The 21756-nt window shown below is 48.7% G+C and overlaps 1 protein-coding gene and 1 pseudogene across 2 annotated transcripts; both read left to right on the plus strand.

Moving 5' to 3' along the window:
• The first annotated feature begins 789 nt into the window (after positions 1-789).
• On the plus strand, positions 790-6309 carry LOC123110710 (UNC93-like protein 3). Of its 2 annotated transcripts, none has more exons than XM_044531304.1 (7): positions 790-1770; positions 1880-1924; positions 2030-2277; positions 2375-2465; positions 2572-2684; positions 2797-2911; positions 6112-6309. In XM_044531304.1, the coding sequence occupies exons 1-7, from the start codon at positions 1753-1755 to the stop codon at positions 6214-6216; spliced, it is 735 nt and encodes a 244-aa protein (XP_044387239.1). In that variant the 5' UTR covers positions 790-1752; the 3' UTR covers positions 6217-6309. The 2 variants fall into 2 exon arrangements, with proteins under 2 accessions (XP_044387239.1, XP_044387238.1); XM_044531303.1 differs by having other exon boundaries at positions 811-1770; positions 6109-6309.
• Positions 6310-12786: 6477 nt separating this feature from the next.
• On the plus strand, positions 12787-16445 carry LOC123110711 (GDSL esterase/lipase At5g33370-like; annotated as a pseudogene).
• The last annotated feature ends 5311 nt before the right edge of the window (positions 16446-21756 follow it).

Here is a 21756-nt window from a genome sequence, read left to right on the forward strand (position 1 = left end):
CCATAGCACCAGCTGAAGGGGGGGGGTGCGAGCGAGGGCGTCGAGGGATGCGGCCATCCGAGTCTGGGAGGTAATCTTCAATCAGGTCCAGGTGGGCCAGGACACGCCGACGCAGCCCTTGGCGACCGACAGCGGGGACGGGGGCGCTGCCCGCCGGCGGCTGGTTGCAGGTGAAGGTGGCGTTTAGGACATTGGGAATTTTGCTGGGATCCGCCGACCAAGCCCACAGATTGAGCGTGGCCGCATCTTCGCACTGTACAGAGGCGATGTCGAAGTAGTGCAGAAAGGTGTTCGGCCCAAGCACTTGGGCCGCTACGGCGTCATTCCAAGCATTGAGCGGGACATTTTCGAGGCAGAGGTGGACGTGGTAGTCTGCTTGAACGGCGTCAGCGTGCGCATTGAGTCTCCACTTGGCGATGTGGATGTCGAGGTTGCCAAAGTCGGAACTGAAGTGGGAGAACCGGCCTGGGGCAGCCGTCGCCAAGTCGCGGTGGTGCTGGTAGTCGAACCTGACGAGGAAGTCTTCAGGATAGAATGGCACCACTTTCAGCAGCGAACGGTCGACCCCCGCGGCCAAGGCCACGGCGTCTCTGATGACGGAGGCGCTGGCAGCAGGGCGGTTGCCACCAAGCCACACCATCGCCGCGAGGTTGGCGAGGCTTGCCGCATGGGCATCCATCGCCGGCGTGGAGACGATGACCACATCGCCTTCAGCCGGGCGCAACGAGGGGTCACCCACGCGCGGCATACCCGACCCAGACAGCGTAGGGGCGACGAGCTGCAAGTCTGAAGTGGCCGGGTCTTGGTGAGGAGGCTGATCAGGCGGGTTGACCAGAGGAAGTGGCGTAGTCCTTGAACAGGGCTGTGGGGTTGGAGGAGGGGAACTGGAGCACTGGCGCGCCCGGTGTCCGCTTCTTCGGCAAATCAGGCATTTATACGGATCCCGGCAGTCGATCTTGTTGTGGCCCTTCTCCAGGCATCTGTGGCAAACTCTGTGGCGATGCTTAACAAAGGATCTGTCGGTAGATGGGGAAAATGAAGACGAAGATAGACGGCTTGAATGCTGGTTGTTGGGGGAGAGAGCATGCCACCAGTACGGTGCTTTAACGATCTGCCAGCCTTCCTCCGGGTTGGAATCCATCTTCAACGGCGCGCATGAAGGCGCCTGCTGCAGTACTGGGCTCGAGGGAGCCGGAGACCGCGGCGCGTCCAGGGGGGCATTGAAGGCCAGGGACGACGCCTTCTTGAGGCATGGCTTTGGGATGCCATGAATGCGCTGCAGAGGGGGTGGGCAGGGCAGATCTTCACCCAGAGCAAAGCGGACCTTGGAGACCTGACCTGACGCCGAGGCAGCAGTAACTGCGGGCGGATCTTCCGGGAGGGAGCCTGGAGCGGTCCAAGACCACGGCGGGGAGGCTGGATCTGGACCAGCTGAAAGCAGCTGCGAGAACAACGCAGGCACGAGGGACTGGCTTGCAAAACTTGGGGTGGGGAAGCTCGGGGGAAGCGGGGCGAGGCGGATGGGGGGCTCAGCCGGGGAGGGAGCTGGGAAGCGGCAGCAGAGGCGAAGCCGGTGGCTGCGGGCGCCGGAGCAGCGCGCCGCAGGAGCGTGGGCGTGGGGAGTACCATCTCGACAACGCTCAGTCAAAGTCCTCTCAAATAGCTAGTGTGTCTGCTGCCTTCAGCCATGCGACAGAGAACAAGCTTCACTTGGGCCAAGTTTTGGGTCGATTCAACGGAGAATTCTGGGGAATGTTTGCAAGCACGCAGGTACGTATGTGTATATTATATAAGTTCGCTACCTAGAGCGCTAGCTTGGCAGAGAAATTTTGGTTCAAATGTATCATGTATATGTACTAAATTTCATTATATTTTGCAGGTCATTGGAAATTTGATCTCGCTCGTCGTGCTGGGGAATGACAAGGTATATAATTATAGCACCTTAAATTAAGTTCTTCATTCGCTACGTATATCCCTGTGTGATTTCCGACTAGTTTCATGAACCGACGATCTTCTGAAACCACTTCAGGATGGAGGAGGTGCCAACAAGAACCTCTTGTTCACTGTATTCCTCGGCTGCATGGTCGTCGGCATCGTGCCCATGTGCCTGCTCTCCAGAAGAGATAAGAGCAGAGGAGAATCAGACGGCCATGAACCCCAAGGGCGTTCCTTTCTCGCTGACACGTCGACGTCTGCCGTCACGCCGCTCGCTGACCCGAGGATGCTCCTCCTCGCTCCTCTCCTCGCCTACTACGGCCTGCAAAAGGCATTTGTATGGTGAGCATCTCGTTTGGTTTTCTACTTGTATGGGCGGGTATGATCAGATCAAGCACAATATGTTATGAACAATGTTTGGTTTGGATTGTGTAACCAGGGCTGTGTTCACCAAGAGTGTCGTGACCCCCGTTCTCGGGGTCGCCGGAGTCGGCGGGGCGATGGCAGTCTACGGCGCGGCCGGTGTCGTCGTAAGCGCCAAACAACCACCAATCCGATATATCTCCATTGATAATATACCATGCTTTTTCGAGGTGTTGAGCTAACCTTGAGAGGTTTCTTCCCACTGGATTACAGAGCTCGCTGGTCGCCGGCCGTCTGACCTCCGGCCTCCGTTCGTCCACCTTCATTGTGTCAACCGGAGCTGTTCTCCAGGCCGGGGTGCTGCTCTGGCTGCTCTTTTTCTACAGGTTAACTGTTTACACCAGAGATTTTTAATTGTTTCTTTCAGATGCATATAAGTTGTCAACTGTCATTGCTGTGGTCATAATGTACATGCATGTTCCTGGAATCTGGTTACAGTCCCATGCTCGGGTCAGCAGCTCCGCTGGTCGTCGGCGACGTATGGGGCGTCGGAGATGGGATTCTGAACACGCAGTTGAGTGCGTTGATCGGGCTTCTCTTCGAGAACGACAAGGTACATATGTTCAGCTTGTGTCAGTGATCCATTTTCTTTCTCTGACGAAGCTGAAAAGTAGTACTAATAGTAATATGTAATGCGTGCGTGCGTCTAGGAGTCGGCGTTCGCGAGTCGGGCTCCTCCGAGAGCACAGGGAAGAGAGCAGAAAGACTTTGCCATTCTTCCAACTCTTTAGGAGACAGGGCCCGACGAAAAGCCAAATCATAATTATTAACAGCCACCTCCGCGATGGAGATTTGCGGATTGGGGCAATAAGAGAACAGAACCGGAAAGCTAACAGCCAGGGGAGCATCCCCATACCACCAATCTAACCAAAAACGAACAGCGGACCCATTACCCACACAAAACTTAACGTGCTCCAGAAAAATCGGCCGAACTTTAACAAGGGCTTTCCAAAACTGCGAACCACGCCGCGCGGGGGCAAACATAGGGTTGGAGTTAGGATAATATTTAGCCTTAAGAATCAAAGACCACAGCACATCGGCCCCAACCGACATAATTTTTCACCACCACTTAACGAGCAGACAAATATTCATCACCCGAGTATTAATGATCGCCGCACCAAAGCCTTCCTTGAAAATCAGATCCTGGAGCTGGACCGTACTGCTGACTCTATTGGGCTCTCTGAGGATGGTTGGGCTGTTCGCTATAATCTGGAGGCTGCTCTTCTACAGCTGCACCATCAGGCTGAGATTTATTGGCGCCAGAGGGGTACTCTTAATTAGACTCTCGAAGGGGACGCTCCTACTGCTTACTTCTTTGCGATCGCAAACGGTAGGCGTAGGCGTTGTGAGATTAATAGCCTGTTGATTAATGGTATGCGCTCTTCAGATCAATCCGTGATTATGGCTCACGTTGTGGACTTCTTTTCGTCTCTGTTAGGGGCTAAACCTACATCGGGCCTGTCCATCTCCCCCCACCTCTAGAGTTCTGGTCTTAAAATTTCTCCTGAGGAGAATGCTTCCTTGATGATTCCGCTCTCCGATCAGGAAATCTGGGATGTGGTTAATTCTGCCAATCTTAATGCTGCTTCTGGGCCTGATGGCTTCTCCATTCCTTTCTTTCGGAATTTTTGGCCCCAGTTGAAACAGTTGGTGTGTAACGTTATTCAGGGTTTTTGTCTTGGTACTGTCGGCATCTCTCGCCTGAACTATGCTGTTATTTCCCTGATCCCTAAGGTAAAGGGTGCTGATGTCATTTCCTAATTCCGGCCTATAGCGTTGATTAACAACTTTGCCAAGTTCCCTTCCAAAGGCTTTGCGAACCGGTTGTCTCCAGTAGCTCACAGAGTTATTAGTCCCTTCCAGTCTGCTTTTATCAAAGGGCGTTCTATTTTAGATGGTATTCTCTCCCTTCATGAGATTGTTCATGACCTTCATGTGCGGAAATCCAAAGCCATTATCCTCAAACTAGACTTCGAAAAAGCGTATGACTCGGTTAGCTGGCCTTTTCTCAGGCAGATTCTTCTTGCCAAAGGGTTCGACGGTGCCTATGTTCACCGTATCATGCAGTTGGTCTCGGGTGGCCACACTGCAGTTGCCGTAAATGGTGCTATTAGCAACTTATTTGCGAATGGGAGGGGCCTCCGCCAAGGGGATCCGGCCTCCCCTGTTCTTTTCAACTTTGTGGCTGACGCCTTCTCCTGTATGCTCTCCAAAGCGGCTCGATGTGGTCATATTATCCCTGTGGTCTCTCACCTACTTCCGGAAGGGGTCTCTCATCTGCAATATGCGGATGACACAATCATCCTGGTAGAGTTGGACAATGCCTGTATTGCCAATCTAAAATTTATTCTGTTGTGTTTCGAAGCTGTTTCTGGTCTTAAGATCAATTTCGCCAAGAGTGAGGTTATGGTGACGGGGGTTGACTGGGCGGAGGCCTTGCGGGTGGCCAGGCTCCTCAACTGCTCCTTAGGTTCCTTTCCTTTCAAATATTTAGGTCTTCCTATCTCTCCTGGTCTGCTTCACGCGAAAGACTTCGCTCCAGTGGTTGCTAAAGTGGGGAATAGGGTGCTTCCTTGGAGGGGTAGGTATAATACCAATGCTGGCAAAGTGGCTCTAATCAATTCTTGCTTATCCTCTCTCCCGATGTTCCTTATGGGCTTTTATCGTCTCACGGATGGAGTGCATGCTGGCTTCGACAAACATAGGGGTGGCTTTTATTGGAATTCTGCTGATAACAAAAGAAAGTATAGGTTGGTCAAATGGCAGCTTATGTGCAAGCCTAAAAATCTTGGGGGGTTAGGCATCATTAATACTCGGGTGATGAATATTTGTCTGCTCGTTAAGTGGTGGTGGAAAATTATGACGGTTGGGGCCGATGTGCTGTGGTCTTCGATTCTTAAGGCTAAATATTATCCTAACTCCAACCCTATGTTTGCCCCCGCGCGGCGTGGTTCGCAGTTTTGGAAAGCCCTTGTTAAAGTTCGGCCGATTTTTCTGGAGCACGTTAAGTTTTGTGTGGGTAATGGGTCCGTTGTTCGTTTTTGGTTAGATTGGTGGTCTGGGGATGCTCCCCTGGCTGTTAGCTTTCCGGTTCTGTTCTCTTATTGCCCCAATCCGCAAATCTCCATCGCAGAGGTGGCTGCTAATAATTGGGATTTGGCTTTTCGTCGGGCCCTGTCTCCTGAAGAGTTGGAAGAATGGCAAAGTCTTTCTGCCCTCTTCCCTGTGCTCTCGGAGGAGGCCGACTCTGTGGTTTGGCCGCATTCGGCCTCTGGTATATTCTCGGTCAAATCGCTGTACTCTAGACTGATTGGTGGTACTACTTCGGCTAGATTCTCTTGTGTTTGGAAATCTAAGGTCCCTCCTAAGATTAAGATTTTCCTCTGGCAAGCCTTTCGTGGTCGCCTCCCTTCTGCTGATCAGATCAAAAAACGCAATGGGCCGGGCTCGGAATTCTGCAACTTGTGTGGGGCTTTGGAAAACTCTAATCACATCTATTTCAACTGTGTTCTTGCCAAATTAGTTTGGGCTTGCGTGAGATCCTGGCTTCGGGTCTCCTGGAATCCCTCCTCTTTCTCAGATATTAGAACCCTAGCCAAATCTCTGGTAGGGGTCACCAAGAGGGTATTCTGGGTTGGCTTGGGAGCCTTATGTTGGGCACTATGGACCATTAGAAACAAATTTACTATTGAGCTTACCTTCCCATCGAAGCCTGCTGATGTTCTTTTTAAATCATGTATATTCTTGCAGCAGTGGAGATTATTGACTAAGGAGCCAGATCGGGACGCCCTGGACCTGCTCATCGCCAAAATTCGGGCTTCAGCCTCTCAGATCTCCGGGACGAATCAGGGCGTATAATTTTGGTGCTGTAGTTTGCGGGATTAGGTCTCCTTCTCTTCCCTGCCTGCGTGCCGTGTTTGGCAGCTGCCTGTATCGTTAGTACTTTGGGTCTATTTACCTTTCTTTGTGGCTCTGTGATTGTGTGAACCTTGGGTATCCGCGACGCTGCCGTATGGCTTTATCTATAAAGTCGGGCCTTGGCCTTTTCTCTAAAAAAAGATGTGGCAGGCGGCGGCGACGGCAGCGGTCTTCTTCCTGAGCCCCGGCGCCACGCTGCAGGGCATGCTCGCTGCGCTGGCCGCCGCGCTGGTCGTCGCCGTCGCGGCTTTCCTGTTCCTCTCGCTCGTCATCGAGAGATTGCACGCGCTGAAATTCTGACGCATGCACGGCTCCGCGGCTTTGTGATTATCATAGGCGTTGAGGAGACAAACAGATAGAGATGTAAGGAGAATGTGTAGTTTTTGGAAAAGAAAGGTTTTTTTCTTTTGACCTTTTTCGACAAAGAGTAATCTTTTATTAGCTCAAAATGGAGCATCGAAAAGATACAAACTATGGTGAACACAGTCAACATCAAACGTACACACACAAAAACAGGTCAGCAAATAGCAAAATCATATAAGATAGAAGCTAAGAAAATAAACACCCAAAGCAATCAGATCCGCGATCAGTAAATTGTAACAATGATCATATCCGCATCAATTATCTCATGACACCATACAGACGACAAGATTCTTCAATAGCAACACCTTCAGGAAGGGAATGACGCTCAAGCGTCGTCGTCACCGGATCCAACCTCCCATGCTTAGAATCTAGATTTCCGCCCTGAAGAACCAGTCCGAGCATATCTGAGCAATGCCTTCAAAAAGGACATGATATAAAAATATCTTCATTGCTAGATGTAAGTGCATCTAGTGCCCCTTAATGGTTTCGGTGTATTGAAGACTTATAGATTAAGAGACTAATATATTTGTGAGTGTACACAGGCTCTATAAGACAATGATGAGTTTGATATTTACAGTGAAAGTCGACCCCTGAAAATGAATGTCTTCGGCTGAAGACTTTGAAAGTGAAGAAATTGGTGTGACCTTGAAGACTTCGATATTCATGCGAGGAATCTGAACGTGAAATCTTTTGTTTTTGTAGTTTCATTTTCTCTTTCTTGAGTCATAGGAAACACCATACTGTTAAAGGGGGTCGAGGTAATACTAAGGAAACCGATTTCCAAGTGATGCTCATCTCAAAATCCTTCACCTACCCAATCCTTCGAGTGAAGCCATTGGAAATCTCATATCAGTTCAGTCAATTTCTTCAGTGACAGAGACGAAGATCTTCTGGTCTATGAGGAATTTGTTCTGACTGAGGAGTTAGGAATTCGCCAGTGCGGATTGCCTACACAGTGAGGTACATGATAGCCCTGAGGAATTTGAACCTCAAAATATCCGACCGTTGCTGTGCCACGCGCCAGCTATTCCAAAATATCCTACCACCTAACGGTCATATCTGCCAAGGGCATTTATGTCTTATCATGTCGGGCTGCTTCCTAGGCTATAAATAGCCGCCCCCTACAACCAGTAGTTGGTTGGCTGCTCTGAGAGAAACTGACACTTGTCATTTGAGAGCATCCCATTCTCCGAGGACTTTGAGCGAAAATCATCAAGTGAGGAAAACCCAAATCCCAACCCCAAACCTACAAACCCCAAAGTGATTGAGCATCACTGAAGAGATTGTTCCTGTGTGGAACCGACGCTTGTTACCTTTGAGGACTGTGTATCCTCCACACGGTTAGGCGTCATTGTCTAAGCATCCAAGAGGAATTATGGATTGCCGAGTGACCAAGTCTGTGAAGTTTTGAAACTCACCTATGAAGACTTGCCACTACTGTTGGGCGAGGTCTGTGTGATCTTAGGTCAAGGAGAATACGGTGAGGACTGTGTGTCCAGGACTATGTGTCCTCGAGTTTAAATACTCAGCCGCTCTAACCAGACGTACAACTGTCACAGCAGTTGGAACTGGTCTACCAAATCATTGTCTTCGCCAAGCCAACCGATTTTATTTCCTCAACCCTTTCATTTCCTCATTATGTGTTGATGTACCTGATCATTACTGCTTGAAGACATTGACTGAAGATTTTCTCTATTTCCTCAATCCTATTTCTTCATTCTGTTTGTCTTCATCCTGCTTATCCCGTGTTTACGCTTTCTGTACTCTGTGTTTGTCTTTCATTTCATCATGATGACTATGTTGTTGCTCTATTATGCTTATACCTAAGTACTTGTTCCGCTGCGAGTAATTCTTCGCTTAGGAATTTCCTCACCCTGAAATTCCTCAGTGAAGAATTCATAAAAATCACCTATTCACCCCCCCCCCCTCTAGTCGACGTAACGCACTTTCACCAGATATAACCAACTCTTTTCAGACCTAGGCTTTCACCGCGAAGTTCGAGATCAGGTGCTCAAGTAGTACCACCTTCGATGTCACGCATGTGTTGATCCCAACAGCAACATGCGATATGTGTTCGCCGCTGCTGCACAACCAGCCCTCTGCGTCAAGCCGTCATTCTAGTTTACATCTCCCCACTAAAGTCAACCACGAAATCTGGAAGGAAAAACCCTCACTGAGATCTTTCGGTGGCCACCGCAGTTAGGCCCACCACTACGTCTGCTGATTGGAAGCTGCACATAGGCCTGCCTGCCGCATCCGGCAAAACCTCCTCCGCTGCCTCTCGATGTGTGACCATTGTGATCATCGCCGTGATCAAATCCAAGATGTCACCCCACTGGCATCCACAGCGAGTGCCTTTCCCAGCGGCAGACGGGCAGGGGGTGCATCAAGGAGAGGGTGCTGGAGGCGTTGGCATGAAATTCAGATGAGCCGGGCGGGATTCAGCAGTCGGAGAGCTCATCGGTCAACTACGTGAGGCAGCCCACGGTTGCAGTTGGAGGAGCACCGATCATGACATCACAACTGTGCACCCGATGGGAGCAAGATCCACGTGGATCCAGCCGGTACTATATCCATTGATGTAGAAGCACGGTTGTCTCTCACTGCTGGAGCGGGAATCAATCACAAAGGGCTTCTACATCAACCTTGCCACCATATCCATTGCCCAAAATTCTGGAGCATGTCCCTCATTGTCGGACCCTTGAGGTTGATGTGGAGGACAAGCCATGGCTCCCTTGGCCTTCCCTTGTCGAGAGACGCATTGGGGAGATCACGGTGCTTGGATCTGAGGGAAAGGGAGGGAGTAGGTCACGCATGAAGGAATTCCACCGCTGCTGGCTACCGGCGGGCTTTTCCCGGCGTCAAGTGCCGATAGCGGCGAGGGCCGTTGGCAGAGATTGTAGCACCAACGTCGGGGAGATGAGACTCCCGTCCGTGTCGCCTCTGGGAGACCGCACGGGCGCAGTAATGATTTTTCTTTTGACCTATTTTTTTTGCGAAAAGGATCAGATCTATTATAAAAATTCACCAAAGTATAAAGCATCTCAGACATAATAAAAATTGCATTGAGATTCTAAGACCACCGAATGACCACTACTGCCGCAAAAACAAGCCGCTGACGTGCCGTTGTCGCTGCTCCTCTATCGGAGCTGGCTTGACCTTGTCAATGAAAAACGAGAAGTCTCCGTGCATATGCCCTGGAGCTGCAGTTGTCATCGTTGAAACCTATATAGATCTGAAGCACCTACATGAAATCTCGCCAAATGACGAGAAGCCCTAACCTCACTTTCTCAAGGAGATGACGGGAATCTACGCCGGAGCTCCATCGATTACGTCCAGACGGACGAACTCGAGGAGGATCGAAACCCGGAAGACAAACTCAAGGAAGAAGCGCCGCCATCTACACGAGCGCCGCACCTGCAGGACTAAAAAACCCTAACCTAAACTACTAGCCGGAGAAAAGGCACCGGGATTCCCCTCCCGCCACCGGCCATTGAAGCGGCAGGCAGAGGGAAGGCAAATTCACGGGCTCACCGGTGAAGTCTGAAGGGGAGAGATTGCCCTAACCGCCTAGGGTTAGGGAAGAAAAATTTGAGGAAGTTCGACCTAGGGTTAGGACCCCCTAGAGACTTGACCTATAAATTAAGCAAGTCTGCAAATGCACTAAGTCCACAAAAAAGTATTCCCTATGTTTCATATTAGATTTTTCTTAAGATAAAATTAATCAAGTTTATATTAAATATAACATCTACAATATCAAATACAATATGAAAATATATTTCGTTGTGAATGTAATAGTATTGAATAGGTATATCTTATGTGATGACTTAAGACAGCCTAATACGCGGAGTACAATATTATGATGTTCAACTTAAAATAGAAATACGACAATGGCATATGTGAAACATCAACAACAAGATGATCATGTCCAAGTGCTTGCACCTTCTTTTAAACGAAAACCATGGGCACGTCCGGATTCGATTAAGCATGAAATCAAAAATCAATTCATATATGGCATTTCAGTTCCAGCAAGAGAACCAAGTATACTAAACAGGTTGGTTGGAGGTAGCAAAAAGGTGAGAAAGAAAACAAAGAACCATGTACATAAAGAAAAGAACTCAGGAGACGCCGGGAGGGCTCACCATCACCACCTCCGAGCGTGACGCTTTCTTGTCCTTATTTTTAAAACAAATGACAAAAGCTTTGCCATATTTCATTGATTAAGAAGAGAGTAAAGTAATATGTACAAATGGTGGTCAACAAAAATGGATTACCCCCCCCCCCCCCCCCCCCCCGAATAACAATAGCAAGCACCGGCAACAACCCAAAGTGTCGCCTCTTTCTTGATGCTGGAGAATATGATCGAGGTATGGTTGACACATTCTGGAAGGCTCATTCCAAGTTTCTTGGGTGACGAGCATGAGGATTGATGTGCGGCAGCCATCATAGGAACGTCGGCCCGGGTGGTGACTGCTACCCACCAATCGTGAACCGAGTCAAAGTTTTACCAAATCATGGGGTCGAGGCCATGACGGTCAAGAAAGTTCTTTTATCATGTTGTAAATTTTAACGGAGAAACCAACAATGAAAGAGAATATGAACCTACATTTCTGGCTCCTTCTTTCATAAATGGCAAAAACTATAAATAGGCTAACTCCTCTGAGCCACACGATCCACACTCCAAACATGATTTTGGTTGATGAGCCAAGCGAATACTTTGCACTTCGAAGTGACCAAGGCTCCCAAATGGTAGGCTCGAACATGGAGGATGTAGTACCAGTGAACTGAGCCTGGTAAGCAGATGAGGTGGAATAGCACAGTTCAACCATGAGTTCCAAATGATGGTGTCACCGTTCTCGGTCCTTGTTGTCCACAAGAATGATCACCGCTCCTTGACCCGGAGCAACAGGGCAGTGGGCTCTCTCCGACAACAACTTGGTGTGCGCAAGTTCTTTTCCGTGGAGCAAGATTTCGTTCTTGTCAGTGCCCTTGAGTGCCTTTTTGTTGGGTTCTGGCTACTCCTGTGCTCAGGCTCGCCGTCGAGTTGGTGGCGTCCTATAGGGCACTTGAGCTTTGCTCTGCATAACTCTCTATGTTGGTATTTATCTCATTGATATGCTTTTGTGAGAAGATTTCATTATCTCATTGATATGCTTTGTGAGAAGATTTCATTATCACCTTGCATGAGTTTGAGCATAAGGCTTTATATTTATAAAGCGGGGATGGGAAATATTTCAAAAACTAGGCATGATCCCCTCCCTATCCTAACCTTTACCATGCGTAAATGCTAGCAAAAAGAACACTAATGGCATATTTTAATTAAATCAAAAAATATGTGTAATTTTAGGCTCTCATTTGTGGAGGGAAAAAAAATGAAAAAAGGGTTAAGCTTTGTTTCTGAAACCAAAAAATATTACACAAACAAACTATGTTTTGTCATGCTGGCGGTAGCTGATCCACCTCCACACCTCCTCCCTCTGCCAGATTCAAAGCTCGCGCGTCTGGCGATGCCTGGGGAAGGTGTAGCTCCATCCCCCTTTCTTGGTTCTGACTATCGTTTTGTCTGCCTCATCTCCGAATCATGATCTGGCGGTTATGGGTTGCTCAGGCTCGGCCCAAGGCAAAATCCCTGCTCGGATTGTCGATGCTAGCAGTGACGACACTCGCGGGTGTCGTTCTACCTTCTTGCAGGCGCTGCCAGGGCCTTTATCTGCGCCCTCTTCAAGCTTAGAGGAAAGTCTAGGTACGGTTCGAAGAACCGGCTGGCGACGACTCCACGACGTCGTTTCCCTTCTGAAGACGTCATCTTGCTTGCTCGCGGTGTCCGTCGTGTTGGTTGTGTTTTATCATCTGTTCGTGCCAAGCATCCCTTGTCCCTCTATCTATGTCATATGTTGTACCTTTCTTTGAACTCATTTTAATTCTTTTTTCGTCGAGGCAACGGTGCCGTGAGTGCTCAAGTGGGCCTCCAAGCCCATTTTTCTTCGGTCGTCAAAGATCTGCTCGTCTTGGCACAGCCAAAACATGTTTACCAAAAAAGAAAAAAAGGAAAAATCATGTGCACGGAATTGCACTGTCCCTACAAGTGCGCATGGCTTACGTCAGTCAGCCACGTTACGTGTCTGCTCCTCCACCACAAAGGCATGTCGACAGGGCAACGACTCACATTAATCAAGATGATGATGTGTAGGCATGGAACTACCCTCAGCTGATGATCAGCTAGTGCTCAGTCACCGCCCGATCCATGGGTCTACCTGTACGATGAGGAAGATGTTCATGGTGGCGGGCGCTGCTTTGTTGCTAGCCGCCGCCGCCGTCTGCTCCTCGGCGGACGGCGAGAGCGAGGCTCGCCGTCGCGCAGTCCCCGCGGTGTACGTGTTCGGCGACTCCCTCGTGGACGTCGGCAACAACGACTTCCTGCCGCCGCCGGCGCCCAGGGCGGGTTTCCCCTGCGGCGTCGACCTGCCGCGCGCGATCCCCGGCGGACGGACCGGGAGGTTTACCAACGGCTACAACCTGGCCGACATCATCGGTAAGTCTGAAGATAATTTTAGTTGTGCAGACCTTGTGCATTCGCTGTGCCTATGCTTCACACTGCTGTTAGCCCACAGATCTGAAGCTAATTTAGTCTGATCCGGTTACCGATTTAGAGTTGCCAAGCTGCTTGAGATGATGCAAATTAAACGATGCCTTCAGATATTTTGAGTGCCAGCTCGCTCAAATCTTTGCCAAAACTTACAGGAAATTACAGACAGGACCTCATATAAAGTGGTGGGCAATAAAGTTTACAAACACGTGGTCATATAAGCGGAAAATTACATATACATCCTGGGTTCTTGCAAACAGGACTCTGAATGATCACAGATTAAAGATTGCAGTTGGGTCTAAATCTGCTCAAGAATGGAACCAATCTCGCCAGCTGGGGACGAAACCACTTTGTCTGATGAGACCTCCACAGACCACAGTAGAATATGCAATGGACTCCACCCTGAAGCAGCACTGCCTCTAACTCTGCCATCATGTCCGGGAGGCATAAACTTGACCGCTCTTCGGCCATAGAATACAACGGCTCGTCGGAGGAGACCGCCCTTCGACCATCACGTGGGCATCATAGCTCCTCCAAAACCATTGTTGTTGATGCGCACGGTCCCCATTTGTAGCACCCAGATCTCAATACAAATGTGCATGATACTCATTATGGTACTTCCAACTACAAGAGGTCTAATAGCAATTCGCTTGAAATGCTGCATACTGTCTTTCCAAATGTTGCAGTTATTACCATTTTATTTAGAAATTCTATGTGTTTATTTCCGTTCCAATTTGGTAATACTAATACATACATTACTTATGTATATATACACAGCACAATGTGTGGGGTTTGACATGAGCCCCTTAGCTTACCTCTCCTTGACGCCGCAAACGATCCTTGACCTCCTGAGCGGCCGCGTTGGGGCCAATTATGCTTCCGGTGGATCAGGAATCCTTGACGACACTGTATGTATGTACAAATGTACATAATTTAGAACCTGCACTTACATCACTCGAGTTACTATCCACACACACAGTATGATTTTGCCCAATCAACACCTCTTATTTCTGCACATATCTTAGTTCGTTATGTTTATTAGCAGTGCAAATTAGACCCTGAAGTCTGAAGAGGGAGAGTACTTGTTGTGAATTAAGCTTGATTGACATTTACTATCTCGGTTTCAAGGTAGATGATGTGCTATAAAGCATGCAGTAAAGCTTCTCTAACTTTGACATTCGAATGTAAGAATATTATTGTGACTGGTCAAATGGAAACAATACCATCAGGATTTTCATAAAAAAATATGTTATGATTCTCAAATTTTAATTTTATTGCTGACATATCCTTATGAACCAAATTAACTGCAGTTTAGAGAATGTGTCCATGTTTTCAGTTACATGTGACCTCTGCCTAACAAAATGTAGGGGAACGGCACGATCACCCTCCGAGAACAGATCAAGCTGTTTGCAGACACCAAGGTGACCATGATCGAGGCCAACAAGCTGGGAAATAATAGGGTCAATCGCTTGCTGTCCCGGTCCCTATTCCTCATCAGCACCGCAGGCACGATTTCTCGGCATTTAGTGACGGTAGGGCAACCAGAAGTGATGCATCGGCCTACATCGCCAAAACGGTCACCACCTACCTCAAGCACATCAAGGTAGGTTCACGTGAGCAACAGGAGGTTGAAATCTTGTCTGGTATTTCGGGAGATCTCAGTGACATTTGATTTCAGATAAACCTTGTCAGTATGTCCATCTCAATGTCCAGGATGTTATTTTAACTTGACTGTTTTCATAACATTTTGCCAGAATAGCAAAAGAACCACACATGTTTAAATGAAATCTCTTTGACCCTCATAATTTCAAACGCACGGATGCACACACACAATATGTGGGCAGGAGTTGTACAGGCTGGGGGCACGGAGGCTAGGACTGCTGGACGCGCTGCCCATCGGATGCTTGCCGGGCTGCAGAATTTCCTTTGGACATGATGGCACGTGTGACACCACTGCCAACTCTCTGGCCCGGCGGTTCAATGCCCTACTCCGGCTTGAAATGGCCAGCGCCACGGCAGCTTCGATGCCAGGCATGGAGTACTCCATCGCCAGCATCTACGGCATCTTCTCCGACATGATCACCAACCCGGAGCTGGACAACGGTTAGCTCTCTTTGCCTGAGTTCGATGCAACAAGGGTCAATTTCTTTCTTCAAAATTTCTATTACAAGGTCTGCGCAATCAAAAATATATTGGAGTAAAATGGAATGAAAACATTCGGCTAATCTATACACGGTTACCTCTGAGCCACCAATCGGTTACTGGAACACTGGATCGTTCACCGATCTCTGTGAAAGTCAAACTGTTTCATGTAATAATTCTTCTGCATTCCTAACGGCGCGCCGTCCGGTTGTTCTTACCTAATGAACCGTTGGATCGTATCATCAGGACTGCAGGAGGCGACTAGCGCGTGCTGCGGAGGAGGGAGGCTCAACGCGGAGCTCAACTGCTCGGCGAGCTCGAACCTTTGCACCGACCGCGACGGCTACGTGTTCTGGGACAAGGTCCATGGGACGCAGGCCGCCTACCAGCGAGCCGTTGCCGCCATGTTCGACGGCGCGGCGGCGACAAAGTTCACGGAGCCCGTCAGCTTCGGGCAGTTGATCACCGGGAAACAGGCAGCGCCGGTTGCCGTGTTAGATAAACTGGAGCGTCCGTGCGTGGATTTGGAAGCTGTGATCTAGCCAAGGGAAGGGAATTCGGAGGATTCTTCCGCAGTGTTCGGTGCAGTACATCTTCAACTCTGTTGAGCCATCACCAGGCAGCAAGCCTGGTAAGCTATCTCAAAAAACAAAAACTCTGTTGAGCCACGGATGTCATTCCTGCCACAGCAACCATCGAAATTAAGGGTCTCTTTGATTCAAAGGATTTTCATGGGATTTTTGAAGGATTATAATCCTTAGGAATTTTTCCTACATTCGTCGTTTGATTCGTAGGATTGAATCCTATAGGATTTTTTCCTAAGGATTCATTTGTACTACATTTCACAGGAATTCTAACATCCACTCAAACCTCTTGGAAGAAATCCTTTGTTTTTCCCGTGACACAATCAAACAAACACAAATCCCATAGGGATCCAATGGACATGCCATTCCGATCCTACATTTTCCCTATTCTTGTCCTTTTGCAATCCTATGAATCAAAGAGGCCCTAAGGTGGAACTACATGCGATCTCTAGGAGTTAGGGTGTTGTATGTCCGCGCGTCCAAAGTCCAAACTACCCCTCGCCTCGATGTTCCCTCTCTTATGTCTCTTGCATTAACTTAATCAAATCATACTAAAACCTTAACTAAATTGAAACTTTTCTCATCTTCCTTTACACATATTCAAATCAAATCCATGGTCGAGGATTGAGTCAGGGTGACTCCACCGCCCCTGCTTTGTCCTCGCCATTGACCCTCTGCAGCAGCAGATCCTCGATGTTGCCATGGAACATGACTTTTTACACAAGATTAGAGGGAGGGTGATCCTTGTATGTTGATGACGCGGCCATCTTGGTCACTCCTGCCACACAAGACGTCTCCTCTCCTTTGGCGAGGTCACCAGGCTTGCAACAAACTTTCAGAAGAGCTCTGTCGTCCCTATCCGTTGCGGGTATTTAAATCTAGACAAATTCCTTGGTGGCCTTTCGGCCATGCGACATCCTTCCCTTTGAAGTATGTTAGCACCCTCACCATGCATATCGCTTGGGTGATTGGAACGAGACGAATGCGAGAGTGTTCCGAAAAACAATCGACACCGTTCTACATTCTAAAGCTTATTAAGGGTGAGGCCAAACTTTGGGTCACCGCGAGGGCTAGACACTTGGGTGCTATGATGTCGTGAGAGTAATCGGTTAAATTACTACTCCCTCCGTTCACTTTTGTAAGACGTTTTAGACATTTAAGACAACACCCAAAACAGTTCAATTTTAGCTGTCTTAAACGTCTTACAAAAGAGAACAGAGGGAGTATTAACGATGAAGGCTTCCTGAGGGAGAAGACTCATGGGAGTATCAAAGGCCACGTACGGGTGAAGATTCCTCTTGTGGAATTCAAGCCCTCCTTGTCCTAAGACTTGGGGGAAGAACTATCTCTTGTTTCATTTCTTTCTTTGAATGATTTGGATCAAGGATCTATCTGTGTGTATCTTTTATCATCTACATGTATTGATTTGTGTGTTTCCCTAGTGTTTTCTCTCTATTTCCCCTTGTGTTCTTTGTGCTCATCCTCAAATCCGCTTCTAGTGCGTGAAAATTGGGCCACCATAGGGTTTGCCCCGTATTATATGTTTTCACTCAAAATTTTAAGACTGCCGCACAATACTATTGCTGCATCACATTCGTTACAATTTTATCTTTTTGAGTGAAAAATAAACAAAGTCAAACTTTTAAAATGTTTTGAGCACTCAATTTAGTATGACAGATATATAAAAAATGGCAAAATTGGTCGTGTCACTGCTAGTCAAACTATGCAAAAATCTTTGCATCACGTGTATGGTTAACGTGTGTGTGATTCCTTTTTTTGCACATCCAACAACTTAAGTAACCAAAGATTTTCCTCTTAGAATCTTTGCCCTTGCAGAAAAAGCTGCAGTCCACTTTGCTAGGCCACTGGATTAAGTAAACACAGGGTGTATGAACAGCACTTGAGTCCTTTTCGAAGAAAATGAACAGCACTTGAGTAGCCACATGCCGATTTCCATTTATATTGCCAAAGTGCCACTCACGCACTATACATCATGGTCTCACTAACTTTGATCAACAACAACAATAATGTGCAAACAATTTTTCATTTCTCTAAGCATATGGCCGGTCCCTTGGTCGCTGGCTAACATGGCTTTAACCCCAAAAGGAATATCTCGAAAATATTTTAAAACATGGCTTTAACATGTTCCTTGAGTGCTAGTCGGGTGTGTGTGGTCTTCGCCGGTTTCCCTTGATTAACCGTGCCATGCACGGTCTTTGGGTCCGATTTCCCTTATTAACTGGACCAATTCTCTTCTTCTTAATGCAATGCGGGAGCTCCCCGCCCTCTGACGAGGTTCCGTCAAAAAAAATATATCTCGAAAATATTAAACTCGAAAAAGGGAAGGGAAAGAAGTGTGAAAAATCAGTAGCTTTTGGAGCTAGCAGTGGCCGCAATCATGATGGAGAACCATGCTGGACACTGATTTCTTGCTGGAGGATCGAACACTACTCGTACTAACTACCTCCTCGATCGCTTAGACATAAAATAGAATGTGCATGGCTACTTGATTAGTATTATGGTGAGACATTATACATTAGTAAGCCAAAGCGGGTAGCGACGACACTGGCTGATAACGCAGCGAGGGTGCAGCGGCCTTTCATGTACGAAGTGGCTTGGGCAAGACACGCGGATTATGATGGTATGATAGCCACTGCATGGGAACAGGCCCATGCGGCCAATCATATGCAGCCGGGCGTGGGGGCGGCATGCAAGCAGTTTGGATTGATGGCCAAGGCAATGCAAAAGTGGAGTAAAGAGGTGTTCGGGTCAATACGAAAACAAATCAGGCACCTGAAGTGGCAGCTTCGTGATGCGAAGGAACGGGCTATGAAGACGGGATATAGGCAGGAGATAAAGGATATTGAGGACCAGTTGCATGAGATATATGAGCGGGAGGAGATATACTATAAACAGAGATCGAGAGTGGACTGGCTACAATACGGAGACCAAAATACGCAGTACTTCTAGAACAGAGCGTCGCATAGGAAGAGGAAAAATACGGTGAAAGCGTTAAGGAGGGAGGATGGTACGAGATGTACAGATGATGATGGCATGCGTGCAATGGCCGCACACTTCTATGAGCGATTGTTCACGTCTGAGGGGTCAAGGGAGGTGGACAAAATCTTGATGCATATTGAGATGACAGTGACGGATGAGATGAATGCGCGGCTGACAGCACCGTTTACGGATGACGAGATTGAACAAGCACTATTCCAGATGGGACCAACAAAAGCTCCGGGCCCGGATGGCTTTCCGGCTATCCGAGATTTCCTGGCTGGAAGAACAACTCCCGATGGATTCAATGATACTGTGATCGTGATGATTCCCAAGGTGGCCTCTCCGGAGTTGCTTGCTCAGTTCCGACCCATTAGCCTATGCAATGTCTTGTATAAGATTGCATCAAAAACCTTGGCTAATAGGCTTAAGGTGGTGTTGCCTATGCTGATTGCGGAGGAGCAAAGTGCCTTTGTCCCAGGAAGGTTAATGACAGATAACGTGTTGGTTGCTTACGAGTGCGTGCATGCAATTAGGAAGAGGAAGAGGAGGAAACCACTTTGTGCGATTAAGCTTGACATGATGAAGGCATATGACAGAGTGGAGTGGACCTTTCTCGATCAGGTGATGACACAGTACGGTTTCTCTGCTCACTGGAGAGAGATGATTATGAGATGTGTCAGGACTGCAAGTTTTTGCGTCAAATTGAATGGGGGGCTTTCACACAGATTTAACCCGAATAGAGGACTGAGACAGGGAGACCCGCTGTCCCCCTACCTTTTTCTTTTCTGTGTTGAAGGTTTTTCAGCCCTAGTGAAGCATGCACATGAGGAGAAGAGGATCAAGGGTGTCTCGTTTGGGAGCACTGGCCCCACGGTCACTCATTTGCTGTTTGCTGATGATAGTATTGTGTTTTTGGAGGGATCTCATGATAACTTTCTTTGTCTACGTGAGATCTTGCAGGACTATGAGGAGGCTTCGGGTCAAAAAGTTAACTTGGATAAATCAGCAATATTTTTTGGCAACGGGTGTGATGAGGAGGATAAGGTGGCGCTCAAACAAACTTTGGGTATATCCTCGGAGGCGCTGAGTGAGCGCTACTTAGGGTTAGCAACGGTTGTTGGGAAATCTAAGTGTCGGTGTCAAAACCGGCGGATCTCGAGTAGGGGGTCCCGAACTGTGCGTCTAGGCGGATGGTAACAGGAGACAAGGGACACGATGTTTTACCCAGGTTCGGGCCCTCTCGATGGAGGTAAAACCCTACGTCCTGCTTGATTAATATTGATGATATGGGTAGTACAAGAGTGGATCTACCACGAGATCAAGGAGGCTAAACCCTAAAGCTAGCCTATGGTATGATTGTTGTGTCCTACGGACTACAGCCCTTCGGTTTATATAGACACCGGAGAAGGCTAGGGTTACACAGAGTCGGTTACAATGGTAGGAGATCTACATATCCGTATCACCAAGCTTGCCTTCCACGCCAAGGAAAGTCCCATCCGGACACGGGACGGAGTCTTCAATCTTGTATCTTCGTAGTCTTGGAGTCCGGCGGACGATGATAGTCTGGCTGTCCGGACACCCCCTAGTCCAGGACTCCCTTAGTAGCCCCTGAACCAGGCTTTAATGACGATAAGTCTGGCGCGCATAATGTTCGGCATTGCAAGGCGGGTTCCTCCCTTGAATAATCCAGAGAAGATCATGAACACCAGGATAGTGTCTGGCTCTGCAAAATAAATTCCACATTCCACCGTAGAGAGAATAAAATGTACACCAGTCCAATCTACTGACGTATTATGCGGCATGACATCACACCGCTACCAAGCCTTTATTTGAATCGTTTTTTATTATACCACCTCAGCACGTTTAGCGAAGCGGTTTCCTTGGCACGTCCTGTCGAAGCAGAGATCGTGTTCCCCTTACTCCGGGATTCTCATCAATACGGACATGGGTAACCCAACCGCGCCCGTCGCCACGTCTCCTCTATCGAAGGTGGATCACGAACGGTCACGGAGACGACTCTTGGTATTTTCCCCCTTTATAAGAGGACCAAGGCTCGTTTCTTTTCTTCAATCTTCCATCGGATCTTCTCCTTGCTCCAAGTTCCAACACCCAGAGCCCCAGATTCGAGCACTTCGGATCTTCAACCATGTCCGGCTCTGACCTCCAGGGTCGGTGGATGCCCTCCTCCGTTACGGAGGAGGACGTGCTAAAGCTGCGTGAGGCCAAGTACCTGTCCTATGAGATTTCGCACAGGTTGCCCGCCCAAGGGCAGGTCGTGCCCACTCCCGAGCCCGGCGAGTACGTCGTCTTCGTATCCCACCTCTGTCGGGGTTTAGGCTTCCCGACGGACCCCTTCGTGAGAGGGCTCATGTTCTACTACGGGCTGGACTTTCACGACTTGGCTCCGGAGTCCATCCTCCATATCTCCGTGTTCGTTATCGTCTGCGAAGCCTTCCTCCGCGTCACCCCCCACTTTGGCCTGTGGCTGAAGACCTTCAATGTGGAGCCGAAGATGATCGGGGGGCGTCAAGCGGAATGCGGTGGGGCGACCATAAGCAGAAGGGCCGATGCCCCGTGGCCCAAGGGCTCCTTCCAAGAGGAGCTCGGCTTGTGGCAGCAGGAGTGGTTTTATATCACCGCTCCGAAGGGCAGCAAGCAAAAGCCGCCACCTTCATTCTGCCCGGGACCTCCACGCCGACTGATGTCGTGGGTCAACCAAGGGCTCAATTGGGGGCCGTCCGAAGACGTGCCTTCATTGCAGGGCCGGATTCGAGACCTCCAGGCGAGGGAGATCAATCTGGTTGT

This window comes from Triticum aestivum, chromosome 5B, assembly GCF_018294505.1.
Source record: "Triticum aestivum cultivar Chinese Spring chromosome 5B, IWGSC CS RefSeq v2.1, whole genome shotgun sequence".
NCBI lineage: Eukaryota > Viridiplantae > Streptophyta > Magnoliopsida > Poales > Poaceae > Triticum > Triticum aestivum.